Source organism: Brassica napus, chromosome A1 (assembly GCF_020379485.1).
Source record: "Brassica napus cultivar Da-Ae chromosome A1, Da-Ae, whole genome shotgun sequence".
NCBI lineage: Eukaryota > Viridiplantae > Streptophyta > Magnoliopsida > Brassicales > Brassicaceae > Brassica > Brassica napus.
Window position 1 is genome coordinate 5,584,286 of NC_063434.1, and position 25,746 is coordinate 5,610,031.

Consider the following 25,746-nt stretch of genomic DNA (forward strand, 5'->3'; position numbering starts at 1 on the left):
AGTTCTGCTTCCTTCTCTTTCTTCTGCTTTCAGATTTGAAGAGACAGAGAGGTTATGATAGAGTCACCGCCGGGCTCGGATTCGCTTGGTGCAGGTCGGGACTAATTCGCTGACACAGCCACGTGGATTTTCCTTATTGGTTTGTGAGCAGGGATTGGATCCCGCCTTGCATCAACTGAATCGGAGCCTCGATGGTGAAAGTGAAAACCAGCAGAAACCCAAACAGATCTGGAAGAAATACATACTCTTATCCTCTTTCATGTCCTTTGTTTTTATGCGTAATGTTATCGTTTCATATCTTCTTCAATCTCTGTTTCTTTTTTCTAGGCTATAACTTAAAATCTTTATCGTGAAACTCAGTGATATTAAACTTTGGAATTTGTTAGATGCTGGGGAACATTTGATATCAAGATCTAAGTGTTTGAACATGTTGATTCGATTACTTCTTGATTCAATTTGTTCCCAAAGTTAATTCTTATTGTCTTCTTATGGTTTAGTTTAAAAGGGTAGAGATGACTAAAGAGCTCTGTTCTTGAGAATCTTTAGCGTTTCTGATAGGTTTTGACGGTGAGATTCAAGAAGATGGCGTTTAATTGGTTAAAGGTAAAATAGTCAAATTTCATTTACCTAAATTGTTAAGACTAAAAGAACAAATGGTGTGACGTACAATTACACTAGCTATATAATAAAACTAGTTGGCCTGGTCATGTATTTAATATCTAAGTTGGTTAGTTGTTTGACGATGCATCTCATCTGAAGATTAATCATGTTTTAGATTTTATGTATCTTCTTGCATCTTTTGTTCCTTTACACACACCTTTTAGTTGGGTCTAGTCTAGGTTGTAGTGTGTACAATCACTAATGCTAACTGGATTTCAGCAATTTTGGTCAAAAAGTTCTCAGTTTTTTTGTCAATGGACATGTTTCTTTATTTTCAGCTGCTCCTCTTTTTTATGCATTTTGCACATTAATATAATACAACCATAACTGAAGAAATCAGTTCTGCAAGATCTTACTTTTAATTGATGATGGCAAAAGATTCTCCTCAGTTCTATAGATATTTTTTCAGCTAATTCAATGCAGCATGTGTAGCATACTCACAAATGCTTAATCTGAATAATGAATCAACTAAAGATCAATAGAAACAAAAAAAAACACTCATTTTCTATTTATAAACACAAACCAACCAATTAAAAAAACACATTGCAATAAATTAAAACCAAGATTGAACCTTCTAATAAGTTGTGTCGGGCCCAAAAATGTTTAACTTTGGAACTAGTATGCTCTGTATTAAAGGATGCGGCATAGATGATCTTAAAAGTGTTTGATCTTTTACAAGCAAACAAACAAGAAAGCATCATGTGAGTCAAGCTTGTTCTTGTCAGGCTCTGAAGTTTCACTTTCAAGCTCAACCCAAACCTCTATATTCTTTATAGAAACATATAATTCCATATTTACAAACCAATCTAGTCTCTTCTTTTTTGGATTTATATTTTTTTGATACAGAATAATAACCCATTGTTCTTTGATGCGGTTTCCGATTTTATTTTTGTAGTACAGTTAGACTGCTAATCAAATAAAAGAAACTGCTTCATTCTCTGATTTCAAATTTGTCTTTCACCATCTCAGGAATAAGTAGATAGAGATCTCACTACTTCAGCTGATCAAACCGCTTTATCCCCCTCCCCCCTATTTAATCTTCTGTATGCTTCTCTAAGATTCATATATGCTTTGATTTAGGTTCTGGATGGTGTAAATCATCAATCTCTTCTCTTATAATATTTGATGCTTGAAGGAGATACTGCTAAAGTATTCATCTCGATACTGTGTTCTGAAATGTTAATTGCAGGGTGTGTCACTTGCTCTTAAATGGTAATTAGCATAATCCCAATTACCTGAACAAAACTGATGACTCAGACAAGAATGAAAAAACATTCATCTTACTTCATAATACTTCTCAAAACATACTCAAAGTTTGATACTTTCAATACAGAAGATGAAGCTATAAGTTTTTCCGACCCAGCTGCGATGCAAAATGATCAGCTGCAGCCATAGCTCGAGAAGCTGAACCAATAGATCCATCATACCTGCAAGAGAAAAAACACAGTAAAAATCTTGGTTCAATATTAAAAAAAAAAACACAGTAAAAATCTGCAAGTGAAGAGGACTCACAGAGCAACTAATACATAAACAGCGGTCTGCATAACAATAGCTCCTTCACCAGCAGGCTGTGTTGTGTTCAAGCACCGAGCAGCAAACCAATTCTCGTGAACTGATGTTATTATGTCTACAAAATTCTCAAGCCATATTATCAAAACCACACACAAAACTACACTCTCCAAGCAAAAAAAGAAGAAGAACAAAGACTTACACTGGTTGGATCCAAGAACAAAGGTCTCGGTCGGAAGACTGCCACGTCTCATGAAATCGATGAACTGCTTCAGCTCAACTGGATAGAGATCAATCCCTTCTTGCTCAGCTCTGCAAAGAAACTCAGATTCAGCCTCAAGATTGAGTGAAGGGTACACAAACCAATCTTGAAAAGAAGAAGCTTTGTTAAAATTGCTTTACATTGTTGATAAGAGACGAGAAGGTCCTGTAGGGTCGTAGTTAATTAAGACAGCAGCCTTCAATGGACTTCCTGTAATAAAGATTTTCAAAACAATCAAATCACAAAAGTTACATTTTTTCTTCTTCTAATCAACAAGACATTCTCATAAAGAAGGAGGAGGACCCTAATCGAAGATTTACCTGAAGAGCCGAGGTTACCCTTGACCCATTTGTCCCAAGCTCTATCCACAAACGCAGAATCCATCGGTGCGCTCTGAAACTGCCGATAGATTTGTAAAGCAACGAACTTTCGTCGACCCTCCTGAAGTAAAGTCGGAAGCTTTACTTCTCCTGAATTGGGATTAACGGTTAACCGTAAAGGGCAAAGACTCAACGAATCACTGTATTTAATCTTCTTTGCAATTAACCCCAAATAATAAGCTAGGGTTTTGGCGACGACAAGGCGATTTCGAGATCTGAACCCCGTCTCAGGCGGAGGACCTAGTTTCTTACCGGCGGTCTAGGAGAGAGGGAGACTACACCACACTCCTCTCGTTCCTAAATTTTCCTGCCCCTTGCAGTGTTTTATCTTCTGTTTTCGTAGCGTAATACCTTGGTTCCCGGTTTCGTGAGCATCAAGTAAACGACATTACGTTAATAGTTCTATTCCCCTCTAATAGGGCGCTGTCTCATCCTTACCGGTCCCCGCTGTTACGATGTATCGGGAAAGGAAGGATCGAACCAGAGTCGGGAGTACTCGACATGACCGCAGACGTAGCCAAGACAAGGAAGAGATCATAAAAGTTCCAGAATTCGATTACACTGATCTTGTCGAGAAGTATAAACTATCCCTTGTTGGAAGGATGTTCCATCGGGATGGTAGAAGTGTTGATGCTTTAATCAAACATATGCCGAAACGAAGTATCTGGGACGTGGAAGGCAGGGTACGAGGAACAAACCTTGGGAATAACAAATTCCAATTTGATTTCGATAAGGAGGAGGATCTCCAAAAAGTACTTCTCCGTAGACCATGTCATTTTAATAAGTGGACCTTCTCCTTAGAAAGGTGGATACCAACGATAAAGGAGGACTATCCAAACTCCTTACTCTTGTGGGTGAATATCACCGGAGTACCGACACATTACAAAAAAGATGAATCATATAGGAGCATTGGCCGGGCTTTGGGAGAGGTGGATACGGTAGATGTCGAAAATGGAAGGGTTCGAGTTGTTGTTAATGCTGATGAACCTTTGCAATTTGAGAGGAAGGCTGGATATGCGAATGGTGATATCATCAAAGTATCTTTGTCTTATGAAGAGCTACACCGATATTGCTTTACCTGCAAAAGAATATCGCATGAAGAAGGTACATGCCCTGAGCTGTCCCCAGAACAAAGAGAAGCTAACCGTTTAGTTCGTTTGGAAAGTAAGGAGAAAGAGGAGCTGGCGGCCAGAGAAGCTTTCTCTGCACCATTTAGAGGCCGCGATCTGCACAGGGGTTTCGAGAACCACGCGTGGAACACCGACAACCATCCTAGATTTTCCCGTGAGATGGAATCAGATAAGAGACGTCAGGAACACCCACAAAGAAGAGAGGAGCGAGCCAGACCAGGACAAGCACAGAGGACAGAGCATGGTGATTTAAGATCAAAGATTCTAAGCAAAAGAGAAGACATTGCAAAGAATGTTTGGAATAGAATTGATCATAGCTATGGAGGAAGAAATCCCCGTGATCGGGAGAGATATCATCCTTACAACAGGGATAAATATGAGGAGTCGAAGCACAGCAGCAGAGATTCTGGAAATCGTTCTGTGAGGGGCCACCACGGTGACTCGGTCTCATCCTCGAGCTGGAGAATTAAAGGTTCCAGTCCTGACACCAGGGGTCGCAACCTGGACCAAACGAATAAAGACCAGCATTATGAGCACAGAAGAATGGATCTCTCATCAAAATCAACTAGGAACTCACCAGATTCCCAGAGGACTATCTCTGAAAGTCATAGATATGACAGAGGGGATGGCGCAGGAAGACGATACCACTCGCCTAGACAGCAGCCGCGAATGGAATGGCGACCGACTCGAGAGCCAGGGAAAAGGAGAGATGAACAAATGGCTCTCTCCCCTAACCAAAGGAATGTGAGAGAGATAGCAAGGGAAACCGAAGATGAAAGAAGACGCATGCTTAAGGGGAAGGCTATTGAAGCGAACGCAGGAGATAAAGAAACAAATCTGGATACAGTCCGTGCGGCAAGTGGAATCTTGAAGATTTTTGATACAGTTCAAACTGAGTTCCCTGGTAATCAGGTGATTACGGAGAAAGAAAAGGAATTTGTGACCTCTCCAGAAAGAGTGATATCATTGCGAAGTCCTATTGAGACGGGTGCTCCATCCCTTAACAGGCCAAATCTAGAAGAACTGGACAAGCCAACAGATAATGAGCAGGAGATGACGGAGGAGGAGTTGAAAGAATTTGAGGAACAATATGCCAGCGTACAACTTGAAATGGATGAGGAAATGTTAGACAATGATGACCTGCTTGATGAAACTAGGGTGGAAGAGACGATGGTGGAAGAGACGATGGCTCCAGAATATCAAACCGCAGGTACTAAAAACTTGGAGAAACAACACGAAGATGGAAGAGTCTTAGGAGGAGAGGGAAAAGAGAAAAGAGAACAAAGTAGGAACAACCTACCTCCAAGAAGGATGTCGGAACAGGGCAGGAGGATGCAAAAGAACCCTCTCCCCCCGGCAAACTTAAATAAGCGCAGGGGTACGCGAAGCCCAGACACAAAAGGTTTAGCTGCATCCAGGAAGCTTGCGAATAGAGGTCGAGCATCACCAAAAGGCAAGCTGGCCAAACAGGGGCGTCTCTTCATGACGAAAGACCCAGGCTCAAAGGTGGTCCCTCGTGTTGAGGTGTATCCTTCGGTTACCAAAGGCCGAAAATCTACTGCTGCATCAGGTTCGGTGGGGTCCCAGAAACCACCCAGTACTCAGATATGAGTGCAATCGCCTGGAACTGTCAGGGGGCCGGAGCCTACCTGACCAAGCAACACCTCCGGGAGTTGCATCGCTGTTTTAAACCTAGCTTTCTTTTTCTTTCAGAAACAAAAAACAATTTTTCTTTTATGCAAGACTTTAAGTTTGAATTTGGTTATGATAAATTGTTCACCGTGGACCCTGTTGGTAGGGGCGGTGGATTGGCTTTGTTTTACATGGAGGACTCTGCGGTGGATATTATTTTCTATAATGATCGTATGATTGATATAAAAGCGCAGATAGACGGACAGGAAGTGTTTATCACGTTCTTGTATGGAGATCCGGTGGTGGAATACCGTGAGTATGTATGGGAAAGGTTGCTGCGGATGAGTGCAAACAGGACAGGAGCATGGCTCTTGATGGGGGATTTCAATGAGATCACAAGCAATTTGGAGAAAAGAGGGGGGCGAAAACGACCAGAAAGCTCTTTCCTGCCGTTTAAAAACATGCTTGCAGGGTGCGGGATGATTGAGTTTCCATCTAAAGGGAACATTTTTTCATGGGCAGGAAGAACCAGAGCAGGACGGGTGCAATGTAGGCTGGACAGAGCCGTCGGAAATGAAGATTGGCATAATGTATTTTCCCACACTTATGTGGAGTATTTGTTGCGCTGGGGATCTGACCACCGGCCCATCTTAGCGAGGTTTCAAAACAGAGGGGCTCGCGGAAAAAGAAACTTTCGTTTCGACCGTAACTGGTTTGGTAAAGAAGGTTTCATCGACACTGTTAAGGGAGAATGGGAGGCACTAAAGATGGAACCCGACCTGGAGCTTTATGACAAAATCTGTAGGACTCGCAGGTCCATCTCAAGGTGGAAGAAACGGAATCCCACCAACAGCGCAAAGCTTATTGAAAGCTTAAAGCAAAAACTAGATCAAGTGCAAAACGACGAGATGATCTCAAGCGAAGAAGAACTGGAATTGAAGTGGAAACTCTGTGAAGCATATAGGGAAGAGGAGCTTTATTGGAAGCAGAAAAGTCGAGTTATATGGCTGCGAGAAGGAGATAGGAACACAAGATATTTTCATGCGAAGACCAAACAAAGACGAGCACGCAACAGAATTACTCGCCTGAGAAACTCGATGAATCAATGGGTTTACAAAGAGGACGATATAGAGGCAGTCGCTGTTGACTATTTCCAGACGTTGTTCACTACGACAAACCCAGACACCATTGAAGAATCCCTCCGGTTTATTACCGCGACAGTCTCAGAGGACATGAATCAGAATCTACTTCGTATCCCTCAAGATGAGGAGATTAAAAATGCTACTTTTGCGATTAACCCGGAGAAGGCGCCTGGTCCAGACGGCATGACTAGCCTCTTTTACCAACGCTTTTGGAGCTCGGTTGGGAAGGATGTCTGCAATATGGTCAGGGGTTTCTTTGATACGGGGGAGCTTGATGAGAGACTAAACATGACTAATATATGTCTAATACCAAAGACTGAAAGACCGGAGGCGATGACTGAATTTAGGCCGATCAGTCTCTGCAATGTGGGATATAAGATCATCTCAAAAATCTTATCATCTAGGCTGAAAAGTATCCTGCCGAAGATCATTTCAGAGACGCAATCTGCGTTTGTGGCAGAGAGGCTCATCACTGATAATATCCTTGTGGCCCAAGAAATGTTTCACGCGCTTCGTACAAATCCTAGCTGCAAAGGGAAGTTCGTGGCGATCAAAACTGATATGAGTAAAGCTTACGATCGCGTAGAATGGAGGTTTATGGAAGCCCTACTTCTAAAATTTGGCTTCGATCATATATGGGTGGCAAGGATAATGAAATGCATTACCTCCGTCTCGTACCAAGTCTTGATAAACGGAGAGGCCAAAGGGAGGATCGTGCCGTCCCGGGGTCTCCGACAGGGCGATCCGCTGTCTCCGTTCCTATTTATTTTATGCACGGAAGTTCTGATCTCGCATATAAAACAAGCGGAGAGAGATCAAACTATTACGGGTATCAAGATTGCTAGAGGGAGCCCCGCCATCTCTCATTTACTCTTCGCCGATGACAGCCTCTTCTTCTGCAAAGCGGAGCAATCTCAATGCAGGGAACTGGTTCGCATCATTGACGTCTATGGGAAAGCCTCAGGACAACAACTGAACAAGTCTAAATCTTCAGTTCTGTTCGGTTCTAAGGTCATAGCGTCCACAAAAACCGATCTGAAAAGATCACTCAATATTAACAACGAAGGAGGAATGGGAATGTACCTGGGAATGCCGGAAAAGATTTGTGGATCAAAGAAACAAGTTTTTTCTTTCGTTCAAGAGAGGATGAATGGAAAGATCAACTCTTGGTCAGGTAAACTATTATCAAAGGGTGGTAAAGAGGTGCAAATCAAATCAGTGGCCCAGTCAGTACCGACTTATGTGATGTCGTGTTACTTGATACCTTTAGAGATCTGTAACAAACTATCCGCCGCAGTGGCGCGTTTCTGGTGGAGTACAAGCAATAACAATCGGGGGATGCATTGGGTGGCATGGGACAAAATCTGTGTACCAGTAGAGGAAGGAGGCTTGGGCTTCCGAGATTTCCGAGATTTCAACCTGGCCCTTCTCGCTAAACAAGTATGGCGTCTGCTTACACATCCCGAGTCCCTTCTAGCAAGAGTTCTTAAAGGTAGATACTACAGACACTCGAATCCACTTGTAATAGGTAAAGCAAATTCCCCATCTTTTGGGTGGAACAGCTTGATGGCAGCTAGACCGATTCTCATCGGTGGAATCAAGAGGACGATAGGAACAGGGGCAGACACGAAAGTTTGGGAAGACGCATGGATCCCTACGGAACCTGCTCGCGCGGCGAAACCAAAGACAGTGATCATGGATACTGATCTTAAAGTCCACCACCTTATTGATGTCGACAAGGCTGAATGGAATGTTGGCGTTATAAATGAATTTATTGCTGCCGATGATGTATCTCGTATTCTCACACTTAGGATCAGCAAAACGGGACGCAAGGACGGCTACAGCTGGAAGCATACAAAGTCGGGGGTATACACAGTGAGGTCTGGGTACACCATTGCAGTTGAACAACGGAAAAAGCTGCGTGGGGACATAAGCCTGGGACCGAGTTGCAATGGTTTAAAGAAGAAGGTTTGGAGACTTAAGGCGCCGCGGAAAATCAAGCATTTTCTGTGGCAAGCTCTGTCTGGATATGTCGCCTCAGCGAGCAAGCTAAAAGAAAGACATTGCGGTAACGACTCGGTCTGTCAACGCTGTGGTGCGGAGAATGAAACGATTAACCATATCATCTTTGAATGCCCGCCAGCGATTCAAAGTTGGGCATTATCGACAGTCCCGACGTCTCCGGGGGTCTTCCCGAGTTCCTCAATCTTTGTTAACTTTGATATGCTACTGAATTTGCAAACAGATCCTAGCAGAGCTGAGAGCACGGCCTTCTTTCCATGGTTGATCTGGTACTTATGGAAGGCACGAAACGATAAATGTTTTAATAACAAGGATACATCACCTGTGGATACCCTGCAACTAGCGGTTTCGGAAGCTACAACATGGAAGCTAGCGCAGATCCTGCCGGACATCTTGGAAGCAGCAGACGACGGGAATGAGAGGATAGCGGAAGTGGAGGAACAAGAAAGGGTGGGACGATGGAGATGCCAGCTCGACGCGTCTTGGGTCCTAGAAGATACTGGAGTGGGGCTGAGTTTTATTGTGTTCGATGGCGACATGGAGGTAATGCGAGGGCAAAGGAAACTAATCAACGTCCCATCCCCACTACATGCGGAAGCGGAGAGTTTAGTGTGGGCTATGGAGGAGCTTAGTAGCCGTGGGTTCCAGCAGGTACGCTTGGAATCAGACTGTCAACAGCTGGTACACATCATCAACTTCTCTAAGAAGTGGCCAGCACTTGATCCAGAGCTTGATGCCATTGAGGCACTGAGAACTTCTTTTATTTCCTTTTCGCTGAGTTTTATACCTCGTTCTTTGAACTTCCGTGCGGATGCTCTTGCAAAAGAGGCCCGATCACGTGATTTACACTACATGTTGGTTGACAGTATGGTCTCTATTCCGCTAGCTCACGAGGCTAGTACGATAGGACCGGTTTAAGTTTGAAATAAAGCTTTTGATGACAAAAAAAAAAAAATCTTCTTTGCAATTGTACCCTCTCTCGTATAAATTCAAAACTTTTTGTGATTTGATTTTTAAGTGTTAGATAATTTTTTTTTTTTGTGGGGGTGGGACAAACATAACTTTGGATGATATTGGGAAGTCTTTTTTATGATCTGAGCAAAAAAAAAAGGGAAGTTTTTTTATGGTTTAAATCAAAACACTTAAAAAACCATATAGTTTGTATTTTGAGATTTATATTTTCTTTTTAAAAATAATAAATTTTATTAAAACATCTAAATATTACTATGTAGAATCTATTCTTTAAAATATTTCCAATAATAATGCATTTCAAAATATTAAATTCAATAATACTCTTTTTTTTTGAATATTCAATAATACTCTTTATGTTTCACAATACATGATGTTTTGACTCATTGTACAAAGATAAAAAAAATTCTCTAAAAAATAACTACAAATATAATTTAAAAATCATTTAACCAATTAAAAAAATAATTGCAAAATCTAATTGGTTATATAATTTTCGGTAAAATTAAAAATTAAATATATCAAAATTTCATCTATTTTGAAACTACAAACATCTTCTAAAACATAAACTATTATAAAACAGAAATAGTATTAAATTTGAAAGAAGAAAATAAATTAAATATAAATCACTTTAAACTCCAGAATACACTCCAAACTTGATTATTACAAAAGAAAATCTTGAACTGAATGGGAAAAAAATATAGGATCCGATTGGTAATGGTTGTAGCTTTAAAAATTTGCTGTAGAAAAAAATCTGTAAATTTTTTTGATGTGGCTTTAGATTTTACTGCTGTAGAATTTTATGTAAATCACTAAAAAATTGCTTTGGATATTTGGTTCTGCAGAGCACTTATACAGCTGTAAGTTATTTTAAGAGATGTGGTTTCAAAAAAAATTTAAAGATTAATTGCTCTGAATTTGGTGTTTTAAAAATAAATAGGATTGTGGACAGCACCTCAACTACCAATCCTCCCCATAATCTTTTATTCAATTTTGCTGCAGAAGTCTTATTCGAGATATTTTAGTTGAAATTAAAAATATAACATTTCTTTTTCAATAATATAAGATCTACTCATCAGTAGAGATTGCAGGACAAGTGGGATTGCAAATCGGCGAAGGGCAGTCTATCTTCTGGAATGCACTCCGACCGTAAAACCAGTTTCCCACTGCTTTCGATATTTTCTGCAGATGATCAAAATGTAAATTAATTAAAAGCAAAACTAAGTTTAAACTGAAAAGATCCTTTGAAAAATATTATTTATATTACCGTGTTGGCGACTTGGGGACCTTTGGCGCCGGACCAAGAGGCGGCGCTTCCTCCTTGGCAATGAGCGTGACACGAGTCCAAGAACAATCCTCTCGACGGAGTACTGTGGATCGGAGACAATGCACGCATCATCTGATCTCTAAACCCTGAGATGTTTAAACCAAACCCGGTTTAGTCTAATTAACTAGCAAGCCCGGTTTACTCTAATATACTACCAAACCAAGCTCTTTTCATATAGGTTTAATTCAGATAGACCGAACTGATCCAATTCAAACCAGAGGTGAAGAAGAAAGATGTAAATACCAAAACATGTTTTTATACCGAGCCATTACTTAGTTTCTTTGGGAAATTAGATATGCATTGGATTTGAAACCGGGTTTGAGCGAAATCTAATTAAACCGTACCAAATCAATTTAGATAGGACTTGGCTTCTAAACCGGAACAGAATCAGAATGTACTAAACCTCCTAATCGGTTTAACTACGAAATTAGTAGTTTTACCTTGGACAGTTCTGAGCTGAGCGGCCGAACATTTCTTGAGATCGAGCTTACAGTTCGCCCACTCTTTGCGCTTATCTACTCCGGTCGGAGCCAAAACGTTCTTGATCTAATGTCACCAAATTCAATATATGTATCATTTTTTTGTATATGTATAAAATGAATGTGTTTGTAATATAAAGGTATGTATCCTACCTGCCAGGAGTCAAATGCAGCGTTAATGACAAAGAGCGGTGTTCGCATGGAAGGGACGACGTATTGCGGGAAGAAACACTGCCAAAAACGAGCAAATAACACGTTAGTGTCACTAGCTAGATACAAAAAAGTGCCGAGATCAACGATGTTGAGATAGATAATGAAGAGCATACGAGTTCTGGTTTCATTTTTGAGGTGCATGAAATAGGAAGACTCTTTGCAGATCCCTGCAAAATGATTTAAGCAAGACTAACTTTAGGATTATCCTCATGGTTAGGATTCACAATAATGAGACATTAATTGAGAGAGGAGAGAAATCGTACATGGAGTGCGACAACTTTACTGTAATAAGATTGTATGTATGATCCTCCTGAGATATCTTTACTGTTTCATAAAATCTAGTTCAGTGGTGATAATGAAAATGATCAATGTTTGTATTTGCTGATGTCACACTATGATGCAGTGGCGGGCTATATGGTTATAAATTTTGTACGCATTACCCGTGGATGAAGTAACCAGCGTCGGAAACACATTTGACTCTAGCTGTCCGGGGAAGTATGGCGCGGAAAGTGTCACAATGTAGAATTGCCGCCAATGCTCCGGCTGAACAACCCGAGAGTATCGCCTGAAAAGGTTTTAAATAAATAAATTAAACTCTGTAATTATTAAATAATTAATATACTTATTTTGATTCAATGAAAAAAGATATTGAAAATCTGAATATTATATAATACATTTTGAGCGTTTTTCATTCCTTTAGCCATGAGATCATCGATCACCGCACGCCAAACTCGTGCACCGCGGAAGAACAGCTTATTCGCCTGAAAATACTCAAATATTTTCTATCATAAATCTAAAATTTTTGAATATGACAAGTTAAAAGTATTTACAAGAAAAATGTAAATTTTTGGACGAAAATATAAAATAAATCTTCATAAATATCACAAGTCAGTCAACAAAATTTATTACCGGATTAACAGCTTCTACATTGCCGGTGAAAGATGATCCGTCACAATAACGTACTTTGATTCTATTCCAACTGTAAAAATCTGAAAAAATATCACAGGTTTTGACACCATTGATCGTCAACACTCAGAAGAAAAAATCGTTGGATAAAGAAAAAAATAGAAGAAGATTAAGGTTAGACCTGGGTTAGTGTTTTGCTTGCCACCCAAGATACCGGAGAAACCAAAGTCCTTGTTCATGAATTTGGACGAACCCTTCATTGTACCCTTACGCTTAATACATGAAGCCACATCGGTACACCATCCTCCTCCCTGTGATATAACATTTACATTTCAAATTCTATTCAATACATTCTTACTTAGCAATTAGCATATATATTAGATAGCTGTTTTATATGCCAGCAAGATAATATTTTGAATATTGGTTATGATAATTTGATTCAGAAACCGCAGAATGGCCGAGTGGTTCCCCAAGTTCTTAAGTTATTATCAGTAACACAACTACAAATTACTACGATATATATTCAATCGATAAATATATATAAGCGTCCACAAATTGGCAACAAATAGTAATATTTATGTCATTTCATCCTGCAAATTTATTTCAGTCTTCACGATACTTTCGATTCTCGGTATTACTAATCAGAACTCTTATTACCTCCATGTGAACAATCCAGTTGTTAACTCCCGAACCAAACCCTTTGTCGAAATGGTAAGCTGGTGCACTTCCATCCAAACACACTACATATATTTAACACAAAGCAATTGTCAATAACATTTTGAATTGATCGATTTTAATTAATGTAATCTTTTTTTTAATTATATGAATAAAGTGCATATTACCGGCTCCTTTAGCTACGGCGCTTTGTAGATAAGTGATGGGAACGGCTCCTGTTCCGATCACCACCATTGACAACACTAGCACACTTGACCAACATTGCTTAAGCTTCCCCATTCTATAACAATTTTAAAATAGATAAAGTTTCCTACGAAACTTGTATTTGTTATTCTTTCATTTGCAAAAAAAAAACTTGTGTTTGTCCAATTATTTTAATGTTGAAATAACAGTGAATTTCCAAGTACTGGTAAAAAAACATTTAAATACATATTTTCTACTGGCAGATTTATATGGTAACTTGCATGATAATAATTATAAAATATATTGATATATATATATATATATATACATATCATGTGGTATTGTGATATATATATGTTCAGTTATTCAACCATTCTATTCCATTTTCTTTGTAAGATTCCATGAATCCGCATTAATACTAATGCAGATCTACACTACTAAAGATCATTAATTCACCACAAATATAATTATAGAACATCCAGGAATTGAAGAAAATACATTCTTCTTCCATGTGCGTGTCTTCGACTTTTCTCAGACAACCGAAAAGGTTGTCAGTAATTATTATCTTGCTCAAAGTATAGTCCACTATAGAATTATTAATCCGCATTTTAACGACATTGCTAGTTGCTATTACGGTTCCTTGTTCTTTTGAGATACCCGAATACCATTTTACATCATATTGTCTTTGCAAGATAATTTAGTTAAGCAAATGATATCAAAAGAAATCATATCCAAAGAATACAACGTATTGGACCGCATAAAAATGTGTTGAATCACATACGTTTCAATAACTATCGATGCGACGATGCCATTCACGCAAAATTTAAGAAAATTAATTTGCGCGCTTCTGGATTTCTAATGAGTAACTTAGTAACAATAAACTTAAAACCTCACGTGACAAAAAAGACAACATAAAACCATGTATTCGAAATAAACAACACAATTCCATAAAATGATAGCAACTTTAGTAAGAACAAAATGGTGACAGGAAGTTCAAATTAAAAAAAAAATCATAAAACGAAGCTTACCTTGTGAGAATGGATCGTCCTTTAGTTTTCTTTGCTTACAGAGAGAGAAACTGATTTTTTTGTGGCGAGTTTATGAAATGGATAGAGAGGAATCTGAAAGGAAGAGCTTTAGAGAGTTTATGGAAGCCAGCCATTTGTTGTCTTCTCAATTATATAATACAATCATCCACAAGTTGCAAATAAAAAAATACACCTTTTACTTTATAACTTTCTTTATAATTATATTATTTTGCTTTAATTTGCAAAAAGGTTTATTTGTTTTATAAGATACTTGTGAATGGCATAGCGTGTATGTCAGTAGCTTCGCCATGTTATCCAACGTCAAGAAACTACGTTGTATAACTCTTAGTCAAATTCAGTGTTCTTAAAATCTCTGATAAACCTGTTTGGCTATAGAGTCTGTTTCAACATTAAAATCAAGAGCTGTCCAACAAGAATTTCATTTTAAAGTTTGTGAAACCTTAAACTTAAATTGAGATTTATAAAGAAAAAAAATGGAGAACTACCTTTTTATGAGATTTTAATTTGAAAACTGCATCTTTTTTTTAAACTATACATTTTTATAAGTAAATAAACTAAATTATCTAATATGAATATTTATAATCATTGTAATTTATCATATTAAGTAAATAATTATACTAGCAAATTCAACCCAAAAAAATATTAAAATAATACATTTAATATCCTTATAATATCTTTTGAAATAGATTTTACATTTTTTTGATAAAAATAACTCAAAGACATCGACATATCTTTTCAGGGCCTGACTAGTGTAACCCTAACGGTTGCAGGCGTTTGCGGATGCGGGTGGCTGCGGTTTTAAGCGTTATTAAGAGATTTGTACGATGGTACATCAGTTAAAAATTAGTGTGTTTGCGAAATATTTATGACTGGCTAACTACCAAACACATCAGTGGTTAAATAATAAAATTACAATATTTACATTTTCTATAATTATAAAAATATTAAAAATTATATTATTATAATAAATATAAAATTTATATTTATAAATTATACTTTTAATTTTTTTTAAAGTTATAGAGAATATTTTTTTAAAAAAGTTTATAATATAAATTAAAATATAATATAATATTTTAGTATTACTGTTATTTCAATTTTAAAATTTAATTGAATATTTTATTTTATAGTTATATAGCTTTTTGTTAAAAAAATAATTTACCTTCTCACAACTGTAAACGATAATTGGAATCAACTTTTAAATTTAAGAGGTTCATATCGGTTTAAAACGATTTATAGCATTTTCAATGATTGTTTCTATTTTCTAAACACCAACAACCGCTACCAAACGCAAAAGCTGTCGGGAAAACCAGTCATCACATGTTTTCCCCTTCGTCCTAGCTCTCAAAATTTAATTCTAGGTTATAACACATTTATAAAAATGTAACGAGAATTTATTGGTATAGAAATCTGGTAATCTTTTAAAACTATTTATTCATATAAGATTTATAAAAATATATAATATATATATATAATTTTAAAATATTTCATAAGACTTCAGTGTTCTTAAAATCTAACCGGATCTATAGATCGATGTATTTTCAAATACATTCTGAAAAAAGTAGTGATTAATCTATTTAATTGGTTCAATATTCTTTATAATTTAATAGAAATTAAATTATAATAAAATCTTTCAAAAGGCTTGTTTATATGTAGTTTATTATTTAAAAACTCATTATATATCATCTGAATATTTCAGCACAAGTCCTGTCCAAAAAATATTCATTTTACAGTTTGCGAAACCTTAAACTGAGATTTATAAATCTATGAGCACAATTAAATATGAAGGAAATAGTTTTTAATCAGAAAAGAAGGAAAAAGTGTCGGTGCACCGAACGACTAGCTAGCTGCGCAACAGCCAAAACATGTTGGACCTTTACGATAAAAATATCAAGATTTAAAAGTCAGATTTTCTCTATTTTAGCTTTATGTATTAACACGAGTAATGTGATGTTTATTTACTGTAAAGCTCTTGTTCATGTAGACAGTTGGGTTGATGTTAATTTTGTAGACAAGTATTTTAGGAAAAAAAAGTATATTGATAAGTTTCAGAATTCATGGTTTCTAGGACCGAAAAAGAATAGTTGTTAACTAAGGAAGCTACCTCGAGATCTAATATGAAGATTGATTCTCTTCTGTTTTCTATGGAAAACTAGCGATCCGAAACCGCGTGCTAAGCGCAATAATACAAAGTTACAAACAGCATTATGGCATATGGGGTTTGCATCGAGCACAAACAGCAAAAGTTTAAGATTTTAGCATTGCCACTTTATCATCATCTTGATTTAAATATGGTTTAATGAATGTTTTTTGTTGACTGAAAAAACTATAACCCCGTTCCATAATACTTACGTCCGCTACTGAGTGCAAGTTGCGATTTGCTACTATGATTAAGAAAATGCAAAACATCTGCAATCTAGAGAAAAACGACGGTGTTGTTAGTGATGTCTCTCGTGAACGCTGGTATTCCAAGCAATATATACATGTTGTGTAACTCTCTTATTATAGCGATTAGCAAACATTTTTAATTCCCAACATTTTCACTACTGTTATTTTACTTTTCTGCCTTCACAGCCACGGTTGTTTTAGTTTGTCGCTGTTAGACCTTAAAAGTTAAAGGCGTCAAACTTGAGTTATGAAAAAATTATACTTTATTTATTCGAATACAAGTAACAATTTTGCATTTTACATAAGAATGGAAGAGAAAACAGAGCAACTTCAGCACACACATGTGCTGAAGAAAATTACTCCTTTTGCGTATTCTCAACACTCAAGAATCAATCACACCTTTTCTTTTTCTATAGCTAAACCCTAAAAATATTTCACTATAATATGACAAATGAGTCATTTATAAGTATCTTTTTCTTTTTTAAAAGAATAGTAAATCTGTATGTATTTCTTAAATTGGAGGAGCATCTTGAGGAGTGAAAACCCTGTGGTGGCAAGTAGGGTTACAAGGATAAGGACAATCTATCTTCTGAAACAATTTTCTGTCATAAACCCAATCTCCAACAGCTTTTGCTATTGTCTGCTCCCATAATCAAAAAAATTTAACAAGAAAAATGATCAGAAACACAAAAATGTATACTGGTTTTATTATGTCACAAGAATTTGTAGAAGATAAGTTTTTGTAAATTTTACCGTTCGGTTTAGAATGGGAGAATCTTGCCAGAACCATGAAGTTTGTGTCTCGGTTTGGCAGTGAGTGTAACAAGAGTCTATGAACATCCCTCTTGATGAAGATCTCCCTAGACCTATCACCGCGCTCAAGAACTCTAACCTGAAATCTAAATAACATAAAACCATGCAATGATGTTAAGAAAACATCATCCAAAAAAACAATAACACACTCTTGCATAGCTTTTGGTTCTGAGGCCAACCTTGCATAACTTTGAGCTGGTTTGGTTGGCAATTCTTGATGTCAAGTTGACAACTTTGCCATTTTCCATAAGGATCAGCAGCACGGGGAGCCAAAATGTTCTTTATCTGAGAAAGATATATGAAACTTAAAGATGAGCTTTTAGAACTTGGATTATTCTGAAATATCTGTTTTAAAACATCTTGGGTAAGTTACACAAAGATATAACGTACCTGCCAAGAGTCGTAAGCGGCATTAAGAATGAATACAGGAGTTCTAATCTGGCGAGCAACGTATTGCGGGAAGAAACACTGCCATTTTGTTGGTAATGATTATATGAGTAACATTTGAAGAGAAACAAAAAAAACTTTAAAAGAGATAACATGAATGTTTCTTACCATAGCAGGGGTCAATCTTGATGTGCATGTCCTCGGCAAATTCTTTGCTGATCCCTGAAAAAAGCATGAAATAAGTGTCACTATAAAGGAGAAATAAGTGCCACTATAGGGGAGAAAGCAAATAAACCCTTACATGTAGAGCAACCACATCTTTGAAGTATGATTTAATGTATTGAGCTCCTGAGACGTCTCTTCTGAAAAAACATACCAACGAAATGTCTTTTTTTGTTAAACTATAAATCACTGGTCTTTGTTAGTGACAGATAAAGAGTGAAACAATTGTCTTACGTGTTGAGAAAGAAACCAGCATCTGAAAGACATTTTACTTTGGTACCCATCGGTAATAAAGCACGGAAACTGTCACAATGCATCAGGGAAGCTAACCCGCCAGCAGAACACCCGGACAAAACAGCCTGCCATAGTTTTTTCATCAACGTTTTAGATAACTTGTAAAGAAAAGCTTGCAAAGAGTTTCTTGGAGGTTGGAGGAAAAAAAGAAAGCTAACATTCTCAGCGTTTCTCATGCCTTTAGCTAGCAACTCCTGCATAACAGCTAGCCAAACTCGAGCACCTCTGAAGTGAAGATTAGTAGCCTGATCAAATCACCATTTATGATTATCGAATAAGGAAGATTTTGACTCTTCCTTTACAACATTAAAAAATAAAAGATCTTAATGTTTTCTTGTTAATACTCACAGGGTTCACTGCTTGCACATCTCCTGTGAATGATGACCCGTCGCAGTATCTAACTTTCACTCTATTCCAATTGTAAAAATCTGCCATTTCCAAGAATCCACCATTCAAAACCCATTAGATAAAAATTCATAAATAAAAACAAACTTATGTTTGATCAAGAATTAGTAAAAAAATTACCAGGATTATATTGTTTCTTATTGCTAAGAATAGCTGAGAACGCAAGATTCTCCACCATTTTCTTGGATGAACCTAGTCGAGTATGCATCCGACTAAGGCAGTTTGTTACATTATTACACCATCCTCCTCCCTAAAAATCAATCATTTCCACAAAATCTTCATTCAGAATCATCTCATAAGTATCACATAGATCAAATTTAATATGAGCATTGGGTTAGCACAAGCAGGAACAAACAGAACACAAGAGAAACTAAATAAAGAAAAGCAGAACAAAGACCTCAAGCTGAATCAACCAGCTATTGATTCCAGTTCCAGAGCCTCTGTGTAAATGATAAGCTGGTGGACTACCATCCAAACAAACTGCAAAGTAATAATGAATGTCAATTATTAAACACAGAAAAAAAAAGAAAAAAACTTTGACCAAATTAAAGATTATATATATATATAAAAATCTCACCGGCCCCTCTTGCGACTGCGTTTCGAACAAATGTAATATTGACAAATAATCCTTCTGCTTTCAAGATTGCTAACGAACATACCACAAGAACCAACCATTGCTTGAAGTTGAACATTCTGGCGAAACAAGAAACGAAATTAAATAATTAAAGAATATATAAAATAGAAGTACATGTAAAAAGGAGAATAGCTAACGAAAATAGCATGATAGTACCAAAAAGACAACTCTGAGCAAAGCAAAACAAAAGTACTTAAAAGAGAAGATCCGAACATAAGTAGACAAATCTCTTAGCTTAGATTAGATCGGAACTATCTGCTTACATCATTTGTTGTCTAAAATAAATGGTTTTTCAGTTTTTAGTAGATTTTAATTAGATTTCAATTCCAGCTAATAAAAACAAAAGAACAAAAAAATTAACCAGAAAGTTTTGATCAGGGCATTAGATTGTGTCAGGATGTTGTTCTTTTCCAGAAAGTAATGAAAGAACAAATCTTTTCCTCTACGTAGAAGAAATCAACGAGAAAGAATCACTGGGAAAAGAATAAAACTTTCTTGGACAGAAAGCTTCTGCCGCAATCGCACTTACTTGGAAACGCGGTTTCTCACAAAACCCAACTTGGGATTAGTCTGAACCTCCAAGTTTCGGTTTGCTAACTCGGAGGATGACTCAGTTTCTGCACATTGCCCGAAGACGCGAGTTCCGAGCAATGGCGGAAGAAGAAAGATTCACGGTTGTCTGGTAGTAACGCGCGTTTTGGATCCGACGTACAATGTTTGTGTGTGTGTGTGTGTGTGTTTTTTCCGGAACCCGAGAGCCGACACTGATTCGTTCGTTTTTTGTTAAAAAAAAAAAAAAACAGAGTATAATAAAACATGGTGGTGTGTGCGAGATGATGTGTTTATATACAGAATATATTTTCTGATTTTACCCGAAATTATTATTTCCTTACAAATGTATCCCTTTCTTTCTTTTGAAGGCACACGATACCACACATTGGCATGAAATAAAAATAAACAATATCTCTATCTCTAGGAGTAAATTCACAACAACAGTATATATAAAATTTGTAAACCCATTGAATTTCTGAAGTTTTTCATAATTTTTTTATTTCGATAGCTATTTCATATACAATAGCTTTGATAGACTATATATTTTTTTTTGATAGAATATATTACTTTAAATAATAATCATAATTATAAATTATGAAATATCAGTTTCAGTTTTTGAGATTTATGTATCAGTTTAAATTTTGAGATTTATGTTATTATAAATGCATAAATATCTCAAATATCTGTAACGTTGTTTCAAAACAGTTTTGTTTTATAAACTTTAAGATAAAAAAACTACAATGATTTTAAGAATATACAAATACGTTATAATTTTAACTTATCATTAAAATTTGCAAATATTAAATACATTAAGGTTTTAACTTATCATTAAAATATAAAAAATTCAAAATCCTGACAGTTTATTAAATGACATCTGGTTTTATTGATTACTTGGTCCAAAAAAAACATTGATGATTGTGTTGGGTTAGCTAACAGATACAAAATATAAGGGGTATTAAAGATTAACATAAAAATAGGGGTCCGTGAAGAAGACTTCCATTAGTAGTTGACACTTGACAGGCAAAAAAATAATGTTTTCGGTTAAAAGTGGGTTGGATAGGTTCCGAACCGAATGTCGGGGGTGGGTGACGTGTTCCGGTCGGACCGGTAATGGTGTTGTTGAAATGTAACGAATCTTATCAGCTTCCAAATTACGCGTTCCGCAGCAACCAACGGTTGACGATTTGCTCAGGAACAAGGACTGTTTTGTCTTTTCATTTTTAAAATGGGATTGTGTTTTCTATATGCGACCTCACGGTAGCTTCAGTGATCGCAGCTTTTATGTATTCTATTTGATCTTATTCTTATTCATTTGATTCACGTCATTTCTGTCAAAGATGTACCAGTTAAGTCAAAATCTTCCGGAATACTCCCTCCGTTCCTAAAAGATGTATGTTCTGGAAAAAAAATTTGTTTTAAAAAGATACATTTTTTACTTTTTCAATGTATGATTTTATGAAAAATTGTAAGTTTCAAAAAAATTAATAGTGTTTATTGAATTTCTATTGGCTTAAAGTTATGGAAAATTGTTATTCACAAAAAACAATGCATATTTAATGAGTTTTCTTAATATATGTGAAAAATCTAGAATATACATCTTTTAAAAACAGAGGGAGTAGTTAGCTAAGTATTTTACCATTAAATACACCAATCAACAAACAAAAGTTTTATACTCTAAAATGAATAAAAGACAAATCAAGAAAAAGTAATGGAAAAAGAAAGAAGCATCTATCTTTTCGAAAAATATTATTCGCCAGAATAATTTACGATCATGAGTAGTAAATGGTTAGCCTTTTCAAGAAACACAGCTGGTTTTATTAGAATATAAATCAGAAATCAACCGAAAATTGGTAAGACAATACGATTGGTGGACATGGTTTCAATTTAAAACGTTGTGATACATGCATTAGTTAAATAGAAGTAAGCAAAACAAGGACCAAAGTGAATGTAACAGTTTCACCAAAAAAAAAGTGAATGTAACAGCTAAACAACTAAGACAATTTGGTCCATCCGAACCTCAAAAGGGAACTAAGGTTATTCTTTTCGAAGCTTATATTATCTCCTAAAGCTAAATCTATAACATTTACTAACAAAAGCTCGTTAGGTCTGAAAGAAATGCTTCAAACATATTTAGACGTTATTTATTAATGTCAAATCTCTTATGGAGTTTATAACAACCTGCTGAATTAAGTAAGATATACAACTCTACCTATCTCACCAAGAAAAAAAAAATCATCATTATTTTAATAGACAATAATTCACTAATTATTCCAAATCTGATAAATTTATATATCAACATGATAGTTGGTAATAACCCAAACAAAAAAAAATTAACTTTGTATAAAGCTGGTATAGAAGTAGTATAGCCGACACTTAAAACTATGTTTTCTGATGACATGAAATTATGTCTTCTGACATTAATATTTTGAAACGACCAATCAAGAAATACAATCATACTTCTAAATTATTATTTTTTTCTAAGAAAACTTTATTTGTTTTCATAAAACCCTTTAGTTAAACGTTGATTTTCAAATAACTTTCAAATAATATTTAGGGTCGATACAATGAAACCATTGCGTAAAACATTCTCAAAACTAATGTTCTTTACTATATATTATATAGATATATTGGAACATAGTAGAGCAATTAATACATTTGTTCGGCGACATCAGAGAATGTATTCAGTTCTATAACATGCCATATGGTTATGGTCCATGTATCATTGTCAATGATTAAGTGGAAGCAACGAGCCTCATTAAAATCTTGATTTGTTTTATAACGAATACATTATATTGAGTAAAATTAATTGGATGAGATAACCAAAAGGTTGCTACATGGTTCCATATATATATACTAGATATGAGTCCGTGCGTTGCAACGTATTTTGTTTGATATTTTAATTTAATAAAGAAAATAAAAGTTCAGTTTAAAAAAGTAATAAATCATATTATTATACTTTTAAGATTGTTTTTGATATGTTGTGTGAGACTTATTTTATAATTAAGAACTCGTTTTTACACATAAATTCGAGTTAATATTTGTATTTTAAGAATTCGTTTTACACATAATTTTGGTTAATATTTGTATTTTATAATCATGGTGCATATGTGAATTTTTATCAACTTTCTATTTAGTGCTAGAGAAAACACTCATACCTATAAATTTAAACACAACCCAACCCGAATTAAGAAAATGAAAAAAAAATTGAAAGTTAAATAAAGCCAATCGAGTCAATGACAACTTCATACACTTTCTTATGTAATAGTTTAATATTTTATTAAACTTATCTACTGCTTAATAACTTTATTAATTTATTATTTCTTAATGATATATTTCCATGATAACATTTTAATTAAAAATGAAGTAGAAAAATATTACGTAGTCAAAACAAAAAATGTAATAAGATGACAATGAAACTTGATTTTTTTTTTGAAATAAATATATATAAAATCATTTACGGTGACAATAATAATTATATATTTCTTATGACCAAACATGAATATATATATCAAAAATGAGTTTGATTTTCGTATGATCAAACCTGTGAATTAATTCCGTGAGACCAAACACATATAAATAGCAATCATAACGACATCCTAATTTTTTTTTGTCAATTAAATAGTTTTACCATCATACTTGTCATCAAATTATTTATTTTTAAAATATTATTAAAAAGTTTAAAACTGTATTTTGTTAGGATTTTTTAAAAAAGGCTCCTTTTCATTTACAATTAAATTATATATAATTATCCTTTGTTGTTTTACTTTTCGTTTTTGTTTTATATATATTTTTAAAGTTAATATTTATTTTACAATTTTCTTTGTTTAGTATCTTTAAAAACGAAAAGTATATTTTTTTAACAAAAAAAAAGAAAAAGTACTTTCAAACAACTTTTTACAATTATTTTTCGTTGTTTGGGATTTCTAAAAAATGAAATAGTATCCAATAATTTTAACAATATCTAATTGTGTTATAGTAATTGTGTTTTTCTAAAATCTTAAAAAAATCTTAAAATAATATTTTTTGTAATAATAACTTTTATTTTCTAAATCTCTTTTAAATCCTGAAAAAAAGAGATATCATATTTTTGACACATGTCACAATTTTAGAAAATTTATTGACACATGTCGCGATCATGTTAATTAGCAACTTCGAAGAATCAAGCTTTATATAATAAGATTACATTGGTTAAGCAAAAGAAAACCAAACCGCTATAATTTAATATTAAATCGATATTCTATCTAATACATTATGTTTTTACCAGGATTGCCATTAACCGTTCCAAAATTTGGCTCAGATTCGACACGGTTTCAGTCAGTTGCCGCAACATCTCCATGACACCTCATCTCTTCGTCCCCAAATCTATTGTGCAATAGTGTGGATTCGCCAGATTTGCTCGGTACTATGTTACCGTTGCGTTTCCATCACACTACGACATCTTAAGCATCGACAGATCTTCATAGAGTTGGTTCTACGGTCCTCCCATCCATAATACTCAAAAAGGATTTTCAATTTTCTTTCCCCAAAACAGATTCATGACTTCTGTAGCTCAAATGGTCAATATTACTCTTTTCGTTTCTAAATATAAGATAATTATGTTAAAACACACATATTAAAAAATATATTTTCTATCTAAAAATATTATTAAAATTTTAAATTAATGACATTTACCAATTATAAAATAGATACTAAAATATGATTTGTTATACAGTTTTTAATAAAATAAAAGTTACCTATAAAAATAAAAACGTTTTATATATTTGAAACATCAAAAAAGCATTCTACATTTATGAATATAGTACTAAGTTTCTAAGAGCATCTCCAATGTATTACCCCATTTTTTACTCCAAAATGGTGCAACACCAAAATGGAGTAAGGTTTTACTCCAATGTATTACTCTATTTTATACTCCAAAAATAATATTTCTTAAATAATTTCATTTTTATTTTATTAATAATTGCAAATAAAATCTTATACTTATAAAAATTTACCAATTAACCCCAATTATTTTATGTTTACGATAATAATTAAAATATAAATTATTTGAATTAAATATTTATTATTAAAAAGTACAAGAAATCATTAAAAAAGACAACATATATATAGGTTCAACAATGAGCATTAGAATATTTTTTCCACAAATGATCAACTAATGCATTTCGTAATGAAAAATGAGCTTCTTTATTTTTGATATTCCTAAATCGAGCAAGAAAATTTTGAAATCGGACATTTTCATCTTCTGCAATTTCAATATCTGGAGGTGGAGCTTCTCTTTCAAGTTCAATTGGTGCATCAAGTTCACGCTCATTTTCATCTTCTGCAATTTCATGTTATTGTATCATTTTAAATATTATTTAAGTAAAAAATAGAAACATTAAAGATTCAAAGGATCATTTTATAAATAAAAAAAGTTCAACTCCAAAATGGAGTAATGGGTAAGATTACTCCATAAATGGAGTAACCCTAGCCATTACTCCATTTTTAACTCCAAAATGGAGTGGGGTTGGAGAAGATTTTAC

At 35.0% G+C, this 25,746-nt stretch overlaps 3 protein-coding genes across 4 annotated transcripts; all 3 read right to left on the reverse strand.

The window, feature by feature from the left end:
* Positions 1-1,922: 1,922 nt before the first annotated feature.
* On the reverse strand, positions 1,923-9,133 carry BNAA01G09980D. Its single transcript, XM_013875435.3, has 5 exons — positions 2,752-9,133; positions 2,572-2,641; positions 2,372-2,481; positions 2,173-2,287; positions 1,923-2,087 (listed from the first exon to the last, which is right to left on the reverse strand). The coding sequence occupies exons 1-5, from the start codon at positions 2,813-2,815 to the stop codon at positions 2,003-2,005; spliced, it is 444 nt and encodes a 147-aa protein (XP_013730889.2). The 5' UTR covers positions 2,816-9,133; the 3' UTR covers positions 1,923-2,002.
* A 1,526-nt stretch (positions 9,134-10,659) lies between these two features.
* Positions 10,660-14,739, reverse strand: LOC106434440 (pectin acetylesterase 7). Of its 2 annotated transcripts, none has more exons than XM_048734799.1 (13): positions 14,515-14,739; positions 13,471-13,583; positions 13,286-13,368; positions 12,810-12,939; positions 12,632-12,711; positions 12,397-12,483; positions 12,163-12,287; positions 11,986-12,046; positions 11,836-11,889; positions 11,663-11,740; positions 11,471-11,576; positions 10,971-11,116; positions 10,660-10,885 (listed from the first exon to the last, which is right to left on the reverse strand). In XM_048734799.1, the coding sequence occupies exons 2-13, from the start codon at positions 13,580-13,582 to the stop codon at positions 10,772-10,774; spliced, it is 1,176 nt and encodes a 391-aa protein (XP_048590756.1). In that variant the 5' UTR covers position 13,583; positions 14,515-14,739; the 3' UTR covers positions 10,660-10,771. The 2 variants fall into 2 exon arrangements, with proteins under 2 accessions (XP_048590756.1, XP_048590760.1); XM_048734803.1 differs by having other exon boundaries at positions 13,471-13,613; positions 14,515-14,646.
* A 2,421-nt stretch (positions 14,740-17,160) lies between these two features.
* Positions 17,161-20,488, reverse strand: LOC106437923 (pectin acetylesterase 8). The gene is made up of 13 exons (XM_013878948.3): positions 20,205-20,488; positions 19,619-19,734; positions 19,439-19,521; positions 19,162-19,291; positions 18,985-19,064; positions 18,795-18,881; positions 18,577-18,701; positions 18,422-18,482; positions 18,289-18,342; positions 18,124-18,201; positions 17,913-18,018; positions 17,674-17,819; positions 17,161-17,560 (listed from the first exon to the last, which is right to left on the reverse strand). Exons 2-13 carry the CDS (start codon positions 19,731-19,733, stop codon positions 17,432-17,434), a joined length of 1,194 nt encoding a protein of 397 aa, XP_013734402.2. The 5' UTR covers position 19,734; positions 20,205-20,488; the 3' UTR covers positions 17,161-17,431.
* Between the last annotated feature and the right edge of the window lie 5,258 nt (positions 20,489-25,746).